The sequence below is a fragment of the Thermobia domestica genome, chromosome 1 (assembly GCF_964235325.1).
Source record: "Thermobia domestica chromosome 1, izTheDome1.hap1.1, whole genome shotgun sequence".
Classification (NCBI taxonomy): Eukaryota; Metazoa; Arthropoda; class Insecta; order Zygentoma; family Lepismatidae; genus Thermobia; species Thermobia domestica.
In genome coordinates this window covers 188,746,308-188,768,814 of record NC_137454.1, presented here as the reverse complement: position 1 = coordinate 188,768,814, position 22,507 = coordinate 188,746,308, and the positions used below count along the sequence as shown (strand labels likewise).

Genomic DNA, 22,507 nt, shown 5'->3' with positions numbered 1-22,507 from the left:
AACTTTTACTTTATCGGCGCTCTTAAAGTGATAGTATACTATTACATATATAAACCGCATATACTGTGTATCCAGAAGTTGGATGGTCGCCCCAGGTCCCCCATAATAAAAGAATTTAGGCGAACAAAACGAACTTGTAACTGAACACAGGTGAAATCAATCTATCAACAACACAAAGAGGAACTACAGAACAAATAATGTTAACTTAATAATTGGTTTATTGAACATATCACAACACACAATAAGACAAACTTCACTATTTCTTTCATTTTTCTTTCTTTTTAATCTCATGTTTCAAATACTTCCCGTGGGTATTTCTCGTCGGGATTTAGTTTTAAAATTTTCTTTTATGCGGGTCTTCACATATACTGCAATTGATACTACTTGTCCTTTCTGACAGCTCGCTGCGCGCACATGGTGCTTAATGTTGTGTTGCCAGCTTTTGCGTCGGGTACTGAAACACGAAATTATTCACTGCAACTAAATCTCAGTTATATAAAATTACATGACACAAAAGAGAACAAAAAGAATTCTCTTAAATGCCAGTAGGTCCACTACTCAAGTTGACATTCGTCTAAAACAATGAGTATTTGTGTATATTCAAATTTGCAACGTGCGGAAAGGATGGAATGTTTACCATTGCAGAACGAGAGAAGCAAGTCACTATAATTGGCTGAACGTGCTGTTGAAATAGAAACAGTTCCTGCCTGATTGTTATAACCACGTGCAGAAAGGATAAGTTATATCAAACGGACTGTAGTTTTTTCTAATAACGGATGTGTATATATAATCCAATCTAGTTTAAACTTAAATAGTGTTGGAATTATTATGCAATATAGAAGATTAGACGACTACATTTCAAAAAGTACAGAATTAGGTTTTATTTAGGTGCTAGTGCGCTAAGAATATTATACCATATTGGAATAGGTATATCAAAAAGTTAGTGCAATCACCTAGACGGTAGCGAACTACGGATCTTTTGGACATGCATTTTATGGTTAGGTCTTTGTATATATTAACCACGCACATTCTAGACGCGTCTTTTTATTTATTTATTTTTTTCTCAAGGTAAATCACTGAAGGTGTGATGACTGACGAGCTTGAGGCATGGAGCGTTATTAAGTTCCTCCATATTCAGGGGAAATCAGCAAAGCAGATCCACGAAGAGATCTATGAGGATGGAAGCCCACCCTATAAAATGGCATATAAATGGAAACTGCAATTCCAAACTGGACACATGACCACCGCGGATGCCTCTAGATCTGGAAGACAATCTTCCACTGATGATGCTGCCTTGACGGAGAAAGTTGAGATCATAACGGAAAACAGCATAATAACCACTCAAAGTGTTGTGTGCAATATAGGTATGAGCTATGAGTCTCCTTGAAATATTATTCATAATCAGCCGCATCTTAAGAAAGTGTTGGCACGGTGAGTGCCACGACTGCTTACACCTTTGCACAAGAGAAATCGCGAGAACGCTGTAAAAAAAAAGTTATATCGCTGTGAGGTGGATGAAGAGGACTCTTTCGGCAGACTAATGACAATGGATGTAAGTTGGGCCCAGAAACAAAGGAAACGAGCAAACAATGGAACTACCCTTCCTCCCCAACCCTAAAATGGCACGAGTGTAGAAGTCTGCCGCGAAGGTGACGCTTTCCATGGCCTTCATGACAGATTACCTACGACAGGGGCAAACTACTGCTAGTAACTTTTATTCCCATTTCTTGACTACGTTACGAAACATTACAATTGTCACAAAAGAGGTGCTGCTGTTGAAGACAATGCACCAGCTCATTTAGCCCATGAGTCTATGATGAAGGCAGTGGAATTAGGACATGAAATATTGCCCCATCCAAAGGACCAGGTACCAAGTTACTTTTTTCTCTTCCCAGAAATGAAGCGTGCACTCCGAGGACACCATTTTGACAATAGGGATGACGTCATTTCTGAGGTTGAAGTGTGGTTCCAAACCCAAACTGCAGACTTACAACACGGGCTTACGAGAACTGAAGAATCACGCAAAAATATTGAATAGGCGCGGTAACTACGTAGAAAAGGACTAATACCACCATGGTGTTAAGAGTTCTTCAGAGGGGATTTCTACTAGGTGACTACGAATTTGATAACTCCTCGTATATACATCATTGTTGTTACTAAAAGAAAGAAAAAAAAAAATATGAAGACCTGCATAGAAAATATTTTAAGACAGTCTCGACAAAGAGTAGTCGAATGAAGTACTTGAAATATAAGCTTAAAAACATGAAAAGGAGCATTATGCAGTTTAAATTTATGTACGTATTAATCTTACCTTGCTTGGCTCGATATCCAAGACGACGTGCCTTATCTGGACGAGAGGGTCTTGGTGCCCGATGCATCTTAGTTAGCTGACGGTATTGCCAACATCTTATACGAAGCAGAAACCGAAGAACGTCGGACTGTTTCTTACGGTACAATTCCTGCATATATTTATACGCCCCCATTTTTTAATTTTCTGAAACAAAAAAAATTTTTATTTGAGTTTGTCCAAGAATTTGATCACATCTATTCAATCATTCCACAACAGTTTATTCACATCCAGCACCAATATTTTAATCAGTATCACATCGTAGTATATGATGCACAATCCCCGTATTCAACTATGTTGGGGTTTATACCCAATCCTATCAGAAAAATGGTATGGTTGTATAGATGGGGAGACAGCTTTTTCCTGGAAGAGGTAAATAATAATAATAATAATAATAAAATAAAAAATAATAATCTTGTAGTAAAACTTTCTGTCCACAAATTCCCTTGCTCGCAATGCAGTTAATTACCACACTTCCTTCCTGAATGGCTGCCATCTAGCATGTGATTATATTCTTTCGCGTCATCCCGTGACATTTTTTTAAATGACATCCGCCATCTCAGATATTTTCAAATTTGGTGAACTATTTGCTTACTCACTGTAGACACAACATAAATATTTGATTTATATATTGCGCTGTTTCGCTGCAACAGTATAATAAAATATATGTTGCACATGAGTAAGAGATTGGAATGGGTGTTATACTGTAAAAATCATTTTGAACCCTTTAATATCTAAAATTCGGTAACAAGTCTGCCATGAAAGAAAATATAAAGTAAACATACCAACACAGGCAAAAACACCGAGGTAAAATTAGCAACAGTGTAATATTTATCTTTTGCCGGCAAAGGTACAGAAAGAGCCAAGTATGTATGAAAGACAACTGGGAACGTAAAACGCGATTAGTTACAATAGACAGGGGACAAACAGTAGGAAGAAAAATTACTTAACTATAAACACTAGAACCATCACAATACGAATAGGATATAGAGGTCACGAAGAAACAAAAACTTCGTTCGGTGGGTCATCTTTGAGGAGTGCTGGTTAAGTCTCGAAGTTGAACACGATTAGGACAATCTACAAGCAGATGTTGAATACTTTGCCTAGCTCCATAGACCGTACATAATGTTGGATCTTCGCCACGAAGTAGCAATCTATGCATTAAGGGTGAATGTCCAATGCCAAGTCGAGTTAAAATTTGTTCCCCTGGTCAAGATCCTGAGCTGATAGTCCAGATACCAAGCGCAGGTTTGAGCAGATTTAATTTATTGCTGACAGCCTGGTCTGATACGAGCTGCCAGCGCTGATGCAACTGAGCAGTGAATAGGCTGGGTAGGGGAAGATGGAGTTGTTCTTCCTTCATTGGCACCAACTTTCACGGAATGTTCTGCCTCTTCATTATCAGCTATCTTAATACGGCTCGGAACCCAGTAGAGTTGTACATCACATCTCTATGCTAATAATCTATGACACAATAAGACGATTTGTTGGAAAGAAGGATGTTTACTTTGCACAACCAGGAAGTTACTCAGAGCACTTTCACAGTCGTATCAGATTAAGACCAGGGTGGAAAAAAATCATGATTTTTTTCAAAAAAATCATTTTTGTTGATTTTTTTGATTTAAATCGATTTTTTTGATTTAAATCAAATCTTTCTCCTCGTATAATGCAAGTCGCGAACTGAAGAAAAAGCATTAGGAATTAGTATTAAATGCTAATTATGCCATTTAAGTGAAAGTATTGGGGTTGAATTTAGAATTATCCCCAATCGTTAACCTATATCAATCCCAAACAATGTTTCTTAACCCTTTTAAATAATGGCTCTTTTTAAACGTAAATTATAGACTTTCAGTCAAGCAGCTACAGCATCATCCCTATTTATCCTAGGATCATGGTACACACATCACTCTTTTTAGAATAGAACAGTTTTTGAAACGGTAATATTCACATTTCCCTATCATGTCCCTGAAGCGGGAAATTTTGAGAATAATCAGCACTTTTTTTACTTTTTTTAAAAAAATTTTAATCCCCTCCTTATTCCCCTGTGTTAACGCACAGATCTCAAAATCAACTGGGAAATACTAAGGGTGTACTGAATGTATGTACAAAATTTCAAGCTTCTACCTTGAGTAGTAAGGGTGAGGAAATTATTTAACAATGAGCTAAGAACATTCCCACGATGACCCGGATGTAATATAAAAATTTCCTCAGACATCCCTATTTATCCTAGGATCATGATTTGTACATTATTCTCTTCAGAATAAAACAAATTTTCAAACGTGTCCCTTCAAATGTCTCCATCATGTATCTGGGGCGGGTAAATCACGAAAAAATGAATTTTCTGTTAAAAATATTTTTTTTAAAAAAACTAATACCTCTGTGGACCCCTGCCCCTGTTTTAAGGCAGAGATCTGAAACAAATCTGAAAACTACTGAGTGGTGCACTAAGTTCATGTGCAAAATTTCAATCTTGTAGGTGCAAAAGTAAGCCCGCGAAAAATAATATTCCTCAAATACCCAGATTCCCGTATAAAACAGGATCTCAGATAACAGTTTCCTGCGACATCCCTATTTATCCTAGGAGCATACTACGTACATCATTTTCTTCAGAATAGAACAGCCTTTGAAACGGTACCATTCATATGTCTCCACCTGAGACGGGAAAATCACGAAAAAAGCTGTTTTTGTTAAAAAATATTGTTTTTTTATTTTTATTTATTTATTTTTTTTAACATTTTTGCCTCTCTGGACTCCGCTGTTTCCACAGAGATCTGAAAACATCTGAAAATTATTAAGGGGTGCACTGAACGAGTGTGCAAAATTTCAGTCTTCTGAATGCAAAATATAACCCGCAAAATGCCAAATAATAATAATAATACGCATAACAAAAAAATCATTTTTTTAAATTTGACGTCATCACACAATACGCCTCAGCGCAGAAAGGCGTGAAAGCATATGCAACATGTTCTAGAATGCCTCCAGTCTTGAAGAAAACGAAGTAAAAAACCTTATTGGTACTTTTTTAATCGAATAATGAAGATTCTACCCTATCACCTAAAAATATAATATAATTTAAATAGAATAATTTAATTATATAATTTAAAAGGTTAAGCATTAAGGAAAAAGTACAGCAACGTTTATCAAAATGACACTTTTTTTCACAAAAGTTACTTATATTTGCCAGGGGCCTATTTTTAAAAACTCAGAACTAGCTTGCAGCATGAAATACATAAATTTCGCCTAAAGTTATAAAACAAAAAACAAAAATGGAGAGAGGATAGGACCCCTCTAAATACACCCTATTATCTAGGAACAAACAAACAGACACGCACAAAAAAGAATTTTCGTCTTAAATATCGATAGTAATTTCCCCGTTGGAATAGTTAACGATCTTAAAACCCAAACCCAATGTTACGAAAAGAAGAAAACAGGATTGCTCCGTTACCTGTTCAAAACGGGATTTTCCCTAATCATCCTCTGCATGACACTTGTTTTCATACTATACTGTACATTTGAGTCTCATTGTATTATGATTATTAATTTCCATAATCGAAATAACAAAACAGAAACGGGATTTTATTTATTTTCACTTTAAATTAATTTATTTCGGAATTCGATTTAAATCAACGATTTTTATTAAAAAAATCAAGTGATTTAGATCTTGATTTAAATCGTGATTTAAATCAGACTGATTTAAATCAATCCACCCTGATTAAGACCCTATGTATATGACATTCAGAGAAAAAGTTCGTTGTTCTGCAGTGAATACTGGAGAAAACAATTGTAATTTAAAACCGTAGGCACGGGTGTTCTATATATAAAGCACATCCAACAGAATCAACCTCTTTGGAGCCATCGTTTCCAAACTTGCTAAAAAAAATAAATAAATAAAATAAAATAAAATAAATAAAATAAATTTAACTGCTCTAACAACGAGCGAAACGCTTGCTGGAATTTGTCAAGCTGGTGTTTGCTTCTAGTAATGAACCAAACTGGAAAAAATATATAGATGAAGTATCTTCCATGGAGATGCAAGGTAGAACACCCAATTGACAAAGGGAGTAGCTTCGACAGCAAGGTCATTTAAAAGTTCCAAAGCATGAATTTCAAAAAGTCTAGCAGCATTGGGTCGGGCTTGATAGCGCTGGCAGCGATCTCCAGTACAAAAAATGAATGCTGATTTTAGATGAGTAAAATAGAGTATCAGTCGATGATGGTGCTGAGTTAAAGATGGCTCATGCGCTCAGCATACAAGCTGGAAATATGACTGGTACGAAATGCGTCAGCCGCCAAACGTATGCCAAGATGATGGACAGGTTCAGTTGGCGTTACATGGTAAGTCGGGCTGATCCATAGTCCAACTTTGAGCAGATTAGAGTAAGATATAGCCGTAGAAGGGCAATCAGCACTCCAAGAAATATGGAATAACACTTTCAGAAGATTCAGTGCTCTCAGACAGTGATCGGTATTTTAGCTCCCGTTATCCCAAGACAGCCAGTGAGCAAGTTCAAAACCCAGATATCGGATGCTGTCAACAAGACAAGCGTATACGTTCCAGCTAACGATCTGGAAAATGAAATGAAATCTGAGTTTTACGTCCCACGGTTATACCGGTTAGGTTAAAGGAGACGGTGATGATGAGTAATTAATGAAATGGTGGAATGAAGAAAGTGGGAGGAAACGGAAGAACCCCGAGAAAACCCACGCACACGGTGTTTGTCCACCACAAAGTTCACTTGGCGGGGGCTGGGACCGAACCTGGGACCCCTAGCACCAGAGGTGAACGCTTTACCACTGAGCTACCGCGGCCCGAGATAACGATCTGGATGATGTGCACAGTTGCGTAAGCAACGAAAGTGGACACAATCTTGTCGATCAACAAAAGTAAATCTAGTGGTCGCTGAGCAATGGGAAAGCCTGTTCAGGGTGAGTTGCAATAAATTGCAAGTCATCCAAGTACATACATTACAGAAACAAGAGCTAGTATTACCATATCAAAGAGTCATACTTAAGACGCCCCATTATGGAACGGCATTTCTTAAAAGAAGCGGTCAGTGTGGATCCTAAGTGGACTCGGTAGAAAGAGGACCATACGGCCTTGTACTCCCCAAAGATTGCGATCAAATGGTGACGTTCGCCAAAAGCACCCTGGATTATTTTCTCAATATGAACAACAGTGGAACAGAAGATCCGGAAACCACACCGGAGATTGGCAAACACGGTGTGTTTCCAAATATCATACTAACCGTGCATCAGGGTTGGCAGAAACCATGTTTTTTTTTTTTTTTTTTTTGTTTTTGTTTTTGTTTTTGTTTAAACCAGGTTTTATTGGTTTAAATAATTTGCTCAATGTATTTATATCACATATGAACAGAAATAAGCTTGTTTCGCCTTGGTGTTAGTATGCAACAACCGGGTTATGCTGGAAGGGGTCACAAGCTCAAAGCGGAATCCAAATCGCATCTCGGCTTATATCCAAGAGAAATCGTATTCCATTTGAACTCGAAACCGGAACTAATTGACCACAAATGCGATACGTCTGCCGACTCACTCACGAAGGATTCCTGATAAAAAATATGTTGAACCGATCTTTACATATTTGTTAATATAATCGTCAACAGTCATTTAGAAGGACAACAAGATAAACAACTGCACAAGTGGAACCATTATACAGAATTACATATGGACAATTTCAAAGTACTACAGAGTACAGAAGAACTAATTTAGTCCAAGTCAGTTCACTACGACTTTTATTAGTCCAAGTTAAAGAAATATAACGACTTACTTTGCATATCAGTAAGAAAAATGAATGAAGATACGAATTATTTTAGTATTTGGCTCTAACCCATTTATACATAAATAGTTACCAAAGATTCTTGTGATTTCAATAATTGCCCCTCTTGAGGTTTGTATGACCCCCCTCTCAAAAAAGGGAGGCATTTCGATGTATTTTATCAATAGTAAACATTATTAAAACGAAACAATGTTTAGAATTTTCTTTTGGTTGCATTAACAATAATAAACTATAAAAAAAATGACAAGAGAAACATCCATAAAGTTACATAAAAAAGGTTGTTTTTGTAACAATCTCTTTGAGCAATGAATGGGGAATTTAGGTCTGAATATAATACGAATAATATATGGGAGTGAAACGTGATAACCCACAAATGTGTGTTCATTAAGATTTTACAAACACTTACACTTTTACGAACATTTTTTTGTTTTTTGGTTTAAACCTTTTTTTTTTTTTTTTTTGAAAAACCAGCTGGTTCAAAACAAGGTTTAAACCAGCCAACCCTGCCGTGCATCGATCTTTTTCTCCAGTAACTTGCATAAGCGACTTGTTACTGGCTTAGCGGCTGATTCACTTATATTGAGCCAAATTCGAATGTCCTACATACCTAGTTAATACCGTATTTCCACTCCCGGTTGCGTTCGACCTGCTTACCATCTCTACTGACTATTGCCCACTTCAGAACACTACTTTACAGCCGGCCCATGGGTACTGCATTCCACTCCTTACAAGCTTTCCACTGGCCGGAGATTGTGCAGACACGATGATGGGAAAGGCGTCACTTCAAGAGTCCATTGGGCTGTCATCGGTCTCCTGACATGGATGTCAGAGAAAGGAATTGCCAGAATTTAAGTTTCTCCCAGCGATGGTTTCGCTGTGTTGCTGGATGCTTTGTCTTCGTGCAGTTCAACCTGGTCCAAGTCTTGCCCATACAACGCTGGCATTTCAGTCAAGACATGGATCTGATAGTACACAGCAATAATCTTGACGTTGTGTTCAACCTTTCGGAGATGCAGTTTGCCTCTGTACAAGAAACCGACCACAATGAACCTTTTTGGGAAACTGTGCACTAGCGGAAGAACATGTTTTGACTCTGCGTCAATAGGTCTGTAGTAACGGAATGAACTTGAAACAGTCTGTTGGTAAATTCACGGCTCAACATAGTTAACAACAAACTTCCGACGTTCACACAGCCACCTCCAGTTTCTTTTCCGCTTAGCCACATGACAGTTTCAGGGCGTGCACACAGCTTAAAGGCGCGGCTGCTTGTCGCATGCGATGTGGGCCATTTGCTAGTCATGTCCGATAGGGTTCGGAGATGAACATATGTCGAAACATGCAACAGTGACGGGGTCCTCTTCACGGGAGACCAATTTCTAGCTGCTCGCGTCGGTGGTGAGTCCAGAACTTTATACTGCATATATCTTCGGGAATAAAAATTCATGTATGTCACTCGCTTTTGCTACAGGAATTCCGACGTAATGGTCAGTCTTAGGATCTTATGAATTTTTTTTATAACTTACCGGAATCAGAGAGTATGGTTCTTCCTGGTGTAATATTTCCATTTACTTTAAACACTGAATACTTGAAATAATGATTAATTTGGGGCTATTTTAAGAAAGGAAATTAGAATAAATTCTTGTTACTCAAATAATGATTAATTTGGAGCTATTTTAAGAAAGGAAATTAGAATAAATTCTTGTTACTTCAAAAGACTATGTTAAAATAATTAGTGAAGGACGTATAGCACGAACGACCGTGATTCCTAACCCAATTTCGTTTCGGAGGAACTAGTCCCTTGGAACATTAAAGAAACTGCTCCGAGTAATCTGTTCTTTTGGTATCGGAATTGGAATCATTGAACGAATAGAAAAGGAATGAATTGCCTAAAAGCAAAATTTGCCTAATTTCGTACTGGTTTACTTTCGGCGCACCACTAGAAAGAATAGTTGAAAAATTATAAATTTTTTACTTATCATATTGTCTCCTAAAAGGTTTCCGTTGGGCGACATAAAATATCACACTATCATCGATATAGGCTAATTCAAGGGGCTCACCAAAAGTAATTGTTGAAAATTTATGATTTGCAAATAAATACGGTCTTGCGATATGTGCCATAAAAACTACAGTGCAAAAACCACAAACCTACCTGTGCTAGGTGGGCAGTAAAAAGGACGAATACAACCTATTTGAGTCAGAGTCGGGTAAAACTGCTGGGCCCGCACCGCTGCGCGAGGAGGCGCACCTGCGATGGTGGAGGCCTATGTTTAGCATATGGGGTCCAGCTCTGTTTAGTTTGTTATATTAGTGTAAGGGTCCAGTATGATTTTCCAAAAAATGATAGAATTTCGCTTATTTCTACTAATATTAGGTTATTTAGGTTAGTTCAGACTAGCTTAGGTTAGTTTGTTAGATTTGGTTACGTTATGTTACGTCCAAGTACTTGCATCATACATTTCTCCTGTAAATTTTGTGTTTTTTACGTGCTTCTGAACCCCTTGTACTAAACATACTCCATGGTGAATATGTGCGTAAGCGAGGGTAGTGAAAATAAGTCACCTGTCATGGTATCATACTACTAACGCTCAACGTGTAAACATAAAATACAGGTTCTGTACTCTGTTGAATACAGCATCTAATTATCTTAATATGATTGTAAATCTTCCAAAATATAACAAAATATAAAATATAACAAAAATTCACCAGCAGCTAAAATTTATACCATGAGTGTGGCACAGCCATGCGACACTTAAATTATCACTTTATACACTACCTTCACACAACACTGCAAACCATGCATTTCTTATGGGGTAATTTAGGCACACCAAATATTGGAATTTTTACAGATAAAAGTCAGTACTTTGCAAAAAAAAAAGACATGCTTATAAGGAACAAATTTCTGCGGACGACAGAATTAAATACAAAATAATACACCCGTGTTTTAGGTTTACAAGTGTAAAATCATTACAAATGCACTACGATAGACAAAATACGTGAGTGCATATGAAAGATGACTATCAGTTGCTGTCTTCCACTGGCGGTATATCTCTGCAATGTACAGAACCTGCATGTTATCAAGTGAAGTGTAACTAGTATGGGGGTTAAGTGCCGTAATACCGAACCAATTTTAGGAAATTTATCGGGTCAATTGGAAAAATTTATTTAAGTTTATGAGAAAGAATGAGTACAAAGGAGGTAAGGGGAAAAAGTAAAAGTTAAGAAAGCGGTTGTATTTGTTGATTGTTTTTCATGTTCTTAGCGGCACTGTATGAGGAGTCGGATTGACTATTTCGCGGAGGTACACTCGTTTTACTATACGGAGCCAGAAACTGTAAAATGTAAAGGAAAAACTGGCAAAACTTTAATTTGCCCATTTCATGTTGAGAACAGAACCCAACCAACTCCTGCCGGGATTCTAACCCGTTCCTACTACTACTCTTACTCTTGCTTATACTAATACTTATACTATAGATCCGTATTAAATACTACTGCAATACCTAATGTAACGTAATCTATCGTATCTTAATGTAATCCAACACAATATAACCGAATGCAATACACTCTGGTGCTTTTCTTTTTTTTCAGTTTTCAAAGCGGCGGGCGATACGGCACAAATGCCCTAGTATGAAACTACAAGTGCTACTGAAATTTGTATCTTTGGCAAAACCCACTCTTCATTACATGCCCCCGATCAATGACGCGCCCGCGCCCTTCAGATACGCCTCGGACTCATCAGTTTTATCCGGCCCTGACTCTTATAGCCACTGCGTTTTTTTTTCACTGTAGTTTTTTTTTTTTTTGTGTGTGTGTGTGTGTGTATCATGCATCTAGAAGCCGTATTTATACGCAAATCGTAAAATAATTCTAAAACCTTCCGTCATTACTTCTGGTGGACAACTTTAATTTTATCCATACCACGTGAGATATTTTAAGGTAGACTAACGGAATTATTTTCGGTGACAATGGAAGGAAATTAGTGAAAGGATTAAAATTTTTCAACAATTCTTTCTAGTGGTGCGCCAAAAGTAAACCAGTATGGTATTTCTGCATTATACATCTAAGAGATACGAACGCAATATTTGATCCACTTGGACAATGCTGCTGAGAAATCAAGGAACATATTATTCTGTGGATGTTACAAATGTATGCCCTCATAAAGTTGGATACTACCTAAATTTCTTATTTCAATTTCACATTTGGTTCAAATATAATTCCAGTCTTAAGAGTATGACTGCTCAGTTCCTTTTATATATATAATTTAAGTTTTACGTTTCACGGTTATGCCGTTAAGCTACCGTCTATTACTGGAGCATTCACATCCTAAATTAATAAAACTGCGAGTTTGAAAGACTACCATATGTTGTATTGCATGTTTGCCTAATATCTCAATACGAATTTAACTTTGCTTTACCCTAATTAATCACTCCATACTGATGAATTTTATTGCTCTCATACTGACGCTTCAATTTTTTCATTTCTATAAAAATTTTATATTTCGGGGCCCCCATTGATTCAAGGAATGAAATGACTGAAGCAAAAATTTGCCGTCATTACATACGCATAGTGAAATCTGAAAATTTCCTAAACTAAATTTTTAATTTTGTATTACGTATCCCAAATACACAACACTCCAAATAATTTATAAACATACTGAAATATAGAAATTAAAGCAAAATTACTATTCTATAATTATACTAATGAAGAAAACTTACATTTGCAGTATATAAACCATCAGGGTCAACGTGGCACCATGTGGCTTCTTCCGAAATTTGCAATGAGCAAGAGTTGAACATTGAAACTCTTACCAACAAAAAGATATTTCTGCAAATATCTTTCACCATCAATTTTGTAAGATATATACCAAAAAATCTTTACTTAAATCACTAAATACTTTATCTTACTCTAACATTATCTTACCTATTTTTTTAATCCTCCACCCCACCGCATGCACTATCCAAGAGGGCGTTACACTGTTGCCAACTGTAGTAGTGTTGCCAATATCATGGATCTCATTCCTTACGAGTTTGTCAGCGTAACGAAATATATTTTTATGGGTTTTTAATTTGCGATAATTTGTATAACATTTGTTCTAATTTCTACATTGCGTTGCGATTTGCAAAATTTTGGGAGGTCTAGTACGGAATGAGCTTCCCTTTGGGCATAAATTTCTAAAATCTATGGAATAAATAATATGTTACTTGATTTCATAATAGGAATCAGTGACGTATCTAATGGACAAATGTTAAATCCACTTTTTAGGTGTCATATTATTTTACACTTTTGGTATAAAATTGTTCTGCAATTTTCTATTATTTTCAGATTAATGCTTAAAAACACATTTAATTTACCATGAACACTATATAGAAACACGAATAAATCTACAATATTATTAGTGTTTAATGAATAGCAAGTCCAAAGATGAGATCAATTAATACATCTAATCAAGCTGGACAAAATGATATGGAAGAGCGCAAAAGCTCATTCATAACTTTGGAGAAAATCGAGGAAGAGAAATGTCTTTGTAAAATTGATATCATGCGTTAAGCACGCCTACGCATTTTTTTTTTTTTTTTTTTTTTTTTTTTTTTTACCAATTTTTACCCCCTGTCTCCTCCTTGTCACACTTCGTAACACAAGGCCGAACCCCTCTTCCCTTTATTACATAACACTTTTTGGTTTTTGGTTTTCACCAATTTTGCTTATTTTAGGAGTTATTACACTTTTTTTTTTAAAAAAAACTATTTTTTATGGTAGAATATTTTTATTTTTAAAAATGCATGTATTCTGAATATATTTCTAGTGCTTTTTCGCCAATAAATCAAAGTATTAAAAAGTGGTAGTATCGTAGTAATATTTTTAAACCCATAAGATTGTTTAATTAACTAGTCTTAATTCTTCGAAATTGCATATTGTCATTTTCGTAAGGAGATCGACCCATCTTTAAACTTAAACTAGAAATATAAATCACTGAACAAAGAAACGTTTGTTTTTAGTTTAAAATAATAACTGTGTGACAACTTTGCCAACCAACTGAACATATTGACTTCATATGGGCCTATGCAGAGACGTTTTGACGTATGATTAGCGTCATACTAAAGGTTTGACTACTGCAGGAAACATATGTTAGTAGACCCCTTTAGTATGGCACTAATCACACGTCAGAACGACTCTGCATAAGCCCTGTAGTGTCTGATTAAGCCAATATGTTCAGTTAGTTGACGAAGCTGTCACACAGTTATTATTTTAAACTAAAAACAAACGTTGCTTTGTTCAGTGATTTATATTTCTAGTTTAAGTTATTGAACTTAGATAGCAAAGCTAGTTATTATTGGATACCATCCTTTTATGTCACCGATAGTTTACAAGCAGGAAATATTGCCGGAAGATGTAGAAAAAACAGCATCTAAAAACTGACATCGACCTCTTTTTCCGAGATCCAGGATGCTTCGTGTATTTGAAGTTCGCCAGTGTCTATGATTCAAAGTCCTCTTCCTCGTCGACAGCACACGACGAAGTGGCTGTACACGTGAAGGAGCAGTGACATCTCGTTTGTGAAAAGCTTTCGAGAATCTTCTTTGGATTTCAGTTTACCCCTTTTCAAATTATTCTTGTTCAGCACGAGATGAATATCCGACGAATTAGGTTTTATATATCTTATTTTGCTCTGAAAATTGTAGATTGTTCCGTCGCGGAAAATGTTATTTTACGAAAAAGAGTTTCTTCTATTTCACATGCGAAACCTTTTAGAAGAAAAGAGTGGATAAAATCAAAAGTTTGAACAATATTCTTAGAAGCAGATATGCAAGTGGGAATGCGAGGTCATTTTAAGTGATGGTTACGGTCACTAACAACTAACTCCAGAAAAGCATGTGCGGTAAATGCATTGCTACGGTAGCTAAAAAAAAGGGTGTTTTATTGTATTGTAATGCATGCAGGATTCGTCATCAGTCATACTGAAGTAGCGTCTTCGAATCTCTTCTCCATGATTCAATTTATATAGGTTATATGTTTGCAATTTACCAAAAACAGTAAAAATGTATGTATTTACTTATTTATTAAAAAAAGAAAAGATCTGAATAAAATTATTTGTTTAAAAGATTCCATATAAACCTGAGAATAAAAATAAAAATCACAGCAAAAAAACATGCGTTACGTAACGAAGACGTAAACCCCTCCTCTCCCTGGTCACACTTCGTCATGCAATGTCTAATGCCCTTCCCCCTTTCCATGTTACGTAATATGTGGACGACCCCTTATAACACTAGTAAAATTATAATAGTCAATATTTAACGAAATTTAGCCCAAAATTGCTTTAAGCGTTAACAACTTAAATTTCATTTAATTATAAAATTTTGTAGAGATGAGAAACATCACCTTTAACTGATGAAAGTAAGGTGCGTGAGGATAAGTGAGTATGCATAGTTTGAAATAAACGAGTTTTTATGCCTTTTAAAGGTATGATGTTCTTTGCTAATAATGAATTAATAGTTTTTCTTATACTGCAAGAGATTGGTTCTATATGTAAATTGTTCTGTATGTGAAAAAGTCAAACGTTAAATAGTCGATTGTATTTATTTATGTTGGCTAACAAACATACTCTTAACAAGGACGCCTATACTACTTATAAACAGAAATGATTTAACAATATTCAATAATTTTCAGCTGAGTGCAATAATAATCATAATAATAATAATAATGTGAATTTTTGTATAATATGAAGAAGTAGTGGTTGATTGAATGAAATTTAAAAATATATATATATAAATCCATCCTTGTATAAAGTTTAAATACGTTCATGAACGAGAAGAAAAAACTTTTTTGTCATTTTCGTGGGGGTGGGTGCATCCTTACTTACACTATTGATAAGATTGTATAAATAATCCAAATATATCGGAATTTAACTCACCTGTATAATAAAGTACAAATACGAAATGCAAAGTAGGTCTGTGTTCTTTATCACGTAGTAATCCATAAGCAATACATGCGACTGAAGTTACAGAAATGACCAGAACCATTATAGGGGAGAGGGGGGACATTGGTACATAGGGCACATATGTACGAGGTAGATATTTTTCCACTGTGATGAGGTAAATGGATAGCAGTTTGGTGTTGGCAAACATTGATGACAAACGAACATCGTGAGGCACAATTGAAGGATGGACTCAGCGTTCTTTTCTCTGTGCAGAAAAAACTTGATTTCTTAAAGCAAAAGTAAGTTTTCACTTATGTCTTTGTAAGCTTATATTTGTAATAAGCACTGGATTTTTGAAAACTTATGTATGTTGCATGAAAGTGTAATTCTTTACAAATAATTTCATTTATATTCAATTGCCCTGCGCGGAGTAATTTTTCAGTTATAGGAATTAATGATCCTGAAGTTCGGTTGGGGCACATTAGTGCACATGCATGTGCGGTAGATTGGTTCGGACCAATGTGCCCCCACTACTCTGTACTAATCGACCTTGCATTTGTATAAGGGTAGACTACTCTTGGTGCATTTCCCATGTATCATAGTTTTCATTGTTTTTAATAGAGTCCGGATTTTTATGTAATATCAATCCCCCTAAATATGTACTAACAAAAATTGCTTAAAAATGTAAGAAATATGTAATATTATATAAGAAAATGTAATATTACATATGTTACATATTTAAGACATTGTAATATTAACACGCGTATGAGTATGCAATATTTAAACGAATTATAAAAATAAAAAGGAAAATCTACTACACTTTATCCTGCTTAGTGCAAGTCCCCCAATGAAGTGAAATGCTTGAACAGCTGAGACAGCCATACGTCACTGACGTGACTGATTGCAGGATAATAGAAATCAGACGCGAATGAAGGAAGATGTGGATCGGCTAGAGAGAAACAGGAAAGCCCCGAGAAAAGGAATGCATACGGCATTTGTACGTCAGAAATCTCATGTGGTGTGGTGTGGTCCCGTTTCAAATCTAGAACCTTTTACACTAAATACGCATCCCTCATCACGGCCCAATCTTGAAATGAATTATACGCAATATACAAATTTAAATACTAAAAGCAACTTAAGACGAAATGTATTGTTTTATATATATTTATTTCATGCAGGGAAAAGCAGTCCTATATCTTTTAAACAATACCAGCTGAACTAAGATTGAAGAATATTTCCACTAATGAACATTTTTAATTTGAAATAAAGTACTTACAAAAGATGTGCCTGCAGTTCAACTGTGTGTTGTTGCACAATGGGTTACAAGGTACATTTCCAAATGATTAGAAATAAAATTTTGTCTGCGATCGGATAAAATATTCTTGTATACACAGAATGATCTCTCCACATCACATGAGGTAACAGGAGCATATTTCAACAGGGGGATGTAGTTGGGGGAAATATCTTCAGAGGGGTTCTTGTTTCACCACTGATAATCTCACACACTGCCAATAGGCTGTCGTAACCCTGGTTTCTTTCCAGCACTGCATTTAGTTTCTTTCGAACCTTTTCTCCTACATCTCCACATACACCTTGCAGCAGTCTCTTTGCATGCTCTATGATTTCCATGGATTACGGAAGAGGCCGCCCAACAGTCTCTAGCTTTTTAATGTTTGTAGGTAGCTAACCAAAATTTCTGTCTACGTATGAGATATCACACGCTACTTTTGAGTCATTAAACAGTTTCTGACCAATGCCAACTGACACAGCAGACTCCGATGGAAATGAATGAACAATAGGCTTAATTTTTTGAAAATGTTCATTGTAGAAATGTACTGCCTGTATCCAAGTGCCCCATCGCGTTACCACAGGCTCCGGAGGAAGTAGCACGTCTGGCAATTGATCTCTGTAAACTTGAACACGTTGTGGCGCCTTAACAAACATTTTTTTTTCGTGGAAGAAACTAGTTCACAAAAGTTGTCTCTCACCTCTTCAGCAACACGCTGAAGAGCATGGGCCATTCAGGTGAAATGAATTAAATGAGGGTAAAAAAAACTGTAAGTGCTCTAGCCGCTTTTTAGCATGTACGCTGCACTGTCTGTATAGAGAACAAGCACTTTTTCTTCCTGAACTCCTCCCGGTCACAACACTTTAAGACCAACGTTTACAAAGTAAGAAATCGTGGAATGATTCGTGCGTTCCAGCAATTTACTCGCAATAAGATTTACATCCAATCACTAAATTTTCTTCACTTAACTTTCCAATCACTAAATTTGCTACATAACGTCCCAAAACGTCTGTTGTTTCGTCCACAGAAATCCAAATATATGAACTACCTATTTCTACCCTAATGAATCTATAGCTACCCTATAACAAACTTCAAAATAACGCTTTCGAAGAGTGTATTCGTCAGGAATACGACGCCGCAGTACTTCTCCAGAAAAGCATGGTATTTTGGCACTTGAACTTTGTTCCAAGGAATGTTTGCTCCTATCATTGCTTGGCACAAGTCTTTTAAAAACTCCCTCACAGAAGTATCTTGATGCATTTGTCTCAAGAGTACTTTTTTTTTTTTTTTTTTTGCAGTTCGCAAATTTTTATTTCTTGCATAGATTGCACTTCGTATATGTTGTTCTAACTGAGATTTGATTGAATATCCATTTCTTTTTTATCACACACTTGGCACAACACCACTTTACCGTCCGTAGTAAACGCATCATCGATAGTTACCCACGACCGCAATTTCGCAGATAAAATTCAGGCAACCGGCGCCATTTCTAACTTCGATAGTCAATACAGAACACGTGCGTTTTGCAACTGCAATACTAGAGTACTGTCCTCCTGTCATTCAGTTGAACAAGCAAAGTTCTTTGAAAGCTTAGGTTACCTGCTATGATATTGTCATTGTCACCAGCTTTTTGGAACGAACTCTTGTAGTAAATTCCTGAAGCACACTAGCATGCAGTTTTAACTTGAAGTGCAGGATTTGCTTTCATTTTTTTCCGTCCGACCTCCGATAACAATCAAATACACTGAATTTTAGGAATTTCCTGGCCAGTCGCCTATCAGGCATGTGATCTATCTTCCTCCAGAACTGAGAATAAAGGACGCTGCTAATGTACCCCGGAGGGAGGATTTTTACTCGTTTCCTCTTATATTTCTTTTGTTAACGGCAAAAATTCTGCGAAACATGGTTTGACAAATTAAAAAAAAAAAAAAAAGAGAGAGAGATTTCTCTTCCGGTAAATAAACGAAAAGATAGACATGACAAAATTGAATCTAGATGCAAGCCTTGCACAGTTGGAGAGTTCATTTTTTTTATTTTAAATTAAAATTTCAGTAAACGCAAAATTTTAAGACATTTTATGTAAAAAAAAAAAAATATGTAGAAACCATAGAAATATGTAATATTGGTCAAAATATAAAAAAATATGTAATATGAAACTTGATTTGAAGCAACCTACAGATGTAAATCACAAACATTTAAGGATTTGACGAACCTATATATGAAGGAAAAAATATGTAACTACATACAAATCCGAACATTAGTGATTAACATCAAGTAGAAAAGTTACTAATAATATAGACTATCTTTTGTGTGATCGCTTGATTTCCGTAATCAAAGCATAAAAATAAATAAACCAAAATAATATGGAAAACTTTCCTTTTTATTATATTTCGGACTTTCCAGAACTATAGGTATAGCCGATAGGTACACAAACTTTCGAATGGAAAATTGTTTAACCATTTAGAAGCCATGATAGCAAAAATGAGAAGATTCGTCCGCCAGGTCGTAACATGTGAGTGATCTTAATAGGCACATGTCTAACAAAATAAACCTCAAATATATATTTGTACATGGACGCTAAAAGCCAGCATATAGTAAGCGTCATATTCACTCGAGTTTCAGCAATCTATTTGAAAGTTATTCGGCGGAGTTCTTGAAATTTTAATATTATAAAGACAACCAAGAAAATTCTGTCACTTTGCCAGGCCTTTGGTGAGGGTATCGTGAGTACGCGGACAGTGCAACGGCGGTTTAACAAGTTTAAAGACGGTGACTAAACACTGGAAGAAGCACCACGTGCCGGAAGACAAACACATGTACAAAACAAAGATCTTCAGGCAGCAATTAAGGCGAACAGTGGCCAGACATGTGAGAAACAGAGACTACAATTCAGTGTGAGTGAAGAAACCGTTCGGCAGCACCTTTATCAACTTGGAAAGCACTACAAGTTGGGTCGATGTGTACCACATGATTGGATCCGGGCCAGAAGGCAACGCGAGCAGACACCTGTGTTTCTTTGCTATCTTGTCTGAGGAAGGAATCATTTCTGGACAGGGTGTTGACATATGATGAGAAGTGGGTCCTGTACGAAGCTTCACGGCGCCGTCATCACAAGTTAGCATCCCATGAACCGGTTCAAAAACAACCGAAACCAGCACTGCACCAGAAGAAGGTCCTCGTATGTGTTTGGTGGAATGCTCGTGGCATCGTGCATCGGAAACTGCTACCAACTTGTCAGAGCATCAATGCAACTGTGGACTGTCAGCAGTTGGTTTGTATTCAAGAACAACTCAAAACCGTGGAGCCAGCACATCTAAATCGCCCTCCTGTTACAGGACAACGCTAAGCCTCACGTGGCTAGGATGACCCAGGCACCATTCTATGCCTTAGATGGGAAACACTACTACATCCGTCATACTCCCCGTGCACTGTTCGATTATCACCTATTCTACAGCAATGGAATCCATGTCTTTCCAGAACGTTGGCAGAAGTTCGTCGATGCTGATGGGACAATTTTTGATCTTCCAAGGATTTCTTAGGTGACATAGCGGTGTTCGAAGGTTGTGAGGGAAAAGCGACAGAACTTTCTTGGTTACCTTTGTAATAACAAAGCTCCGCCTCCTTTGGAGACAAGGGGTACGCTCGAACCAAAAGTATAATATCTTTCCCAGTTAGTAGTTGAGGTATGAAATATTTCAAAATTTTGTAAAACTGTAGATAGACCTTGGATTATTTACTTCTATTTTTCCTTATAGAGACAGAACCTCATTTATAGTACGTTTTTATCTTTGTAAATAGCTTGCGGAACTTTTAAATTTTGATAAGAACACAAGCAAGCATTGGACTTTTTATCTTTTTTTAATTTTTTGTAACAAGTTGAACTAGATCTTTTGAATTACTAAAGTTTCTACAAATCTTAACATTCTTTTTATAAGACATGTTTTGTTTGCATTTTTGCTGCCGTAGGTCCTTAAATCTATTGTTAAAATACTTGAGTTTGTGGAAGTGGAATAGAATATTATATCAAAATATTTCATGGAAAAATAAAACAAAAAATTACGTTATCTCTATTATCAAAAACTCTGTGAGATATTTCACTTTACTCGTATCAATCTGCCCCAGGAACGTTGTGCTGATCGACTGCATACAGACTACACGTCGGAGCTTATATATATATATATATATATATATATATATATATATATATATATATATATATATATATATATATATATATATATATATATATATATATGGAACACTTTAGGTGCTTTTACCGCACTCACCTTATTTGCTACTTTTCGTTTTCAAAATTGAACTAAAGACAGTTGAGTTGAGTTGATTTTGAGTTTAGCGTCCCTTTCAGCAGCGAGGCTATATTAGGCGTGGACCTATTGATTAATATGGAATCCAAACAACAAGAGCTTCCATCGGGAATCGAACCTGGGTCTCCCATGTCAAAGACGCGTACGCTAACCGCTTAACCACGAATGAATCTGTACTAAGGACAGTTTAAGATGGAATAAACATCAATATGATTCCATAATACCTCGTCAGGGCGAAAATTATTTCGATTCCAGAACTTCCAGTATTTTTGGTTGAGCAGCCCCCTAGTTTCATCCGGATTGTTTAGAAGAGCTAGATAAGGACCTCTCAACTAGCATCAGAACGACGATAAAAATAAGTAAGTACTACGCCATTTCGGTTAGTGAGACTTGCTGTAGATCTCTCTTAGACCCAATGAATCATCATTAAAATTCTGGGTGAAATGAATCTTATTTGCAAACATTTCACTTCAATCTTAGCTAGCATAATGAAATGTGTAAAATTTTTAAGCTTGTCGTTTGCCTAAATAAGATTTGCTATTGTTGCGCAAGCGAAACGACCTGCTTTTTAGTCTTTTCGGACTATTTTGAAAATCCAAATCTATGCACCTAATATTGTACGTTGGTCATTGCTCCTTAATATAGTTAATAATATTCAGAATATTATATTAACGTGTGAATATTATATTTTCTTTCCTGTAACCTTGCAGTCACCAAAATTTTTCGTTCAAATTTAAATAGACTCTCCGCTTGCTTTCCCTTTTTCGTATCCATTATCATACCACGTTCACAACAGCGCTGCTAGCGTGACAGGCTTCTCTGTGTATAGTAAAGAAGGGTA

The 22,507-nt window shown here is 36.3% G+C and overlaps 1 protein-coding gene across 2 annotated transcripts in view; it reads right to left on the bottom strand.

The window, feature by feature from the left end:
• The window catches only part of RpL15 (ribosomal protein L15), a 29,462-nt gene extending 16,250 nt beyond the window's left edge, over positions 1-13,212 (bottom strand). The window contains exons 1-2 of one of the 2 annotated variants that reach the window (XM_081767395.1): positions 13,059-13,212; positions 2,312-2,494 (exon numbers count right to left, since the gene is read on the bottom strand). In XM_081767395.1, the coding sequence (XP_081623521.1) occupies positions 2,312-2,483 (172 nt within the window). In that variant the 5' untranslated portion in view covers positions 2,484-2,494; positions 13,059-13,212. Of the gene's footprint in view, positions 1-2,311; positions 2,495-12,853; positions 12,993-13,058 lie in introns of those variants that run through there. The other variant, XM_081767399.1, reaches the window with a different exon arrangement.
• Positions 13,213-22,507: the final 9,295 nt, after the last annotated feature.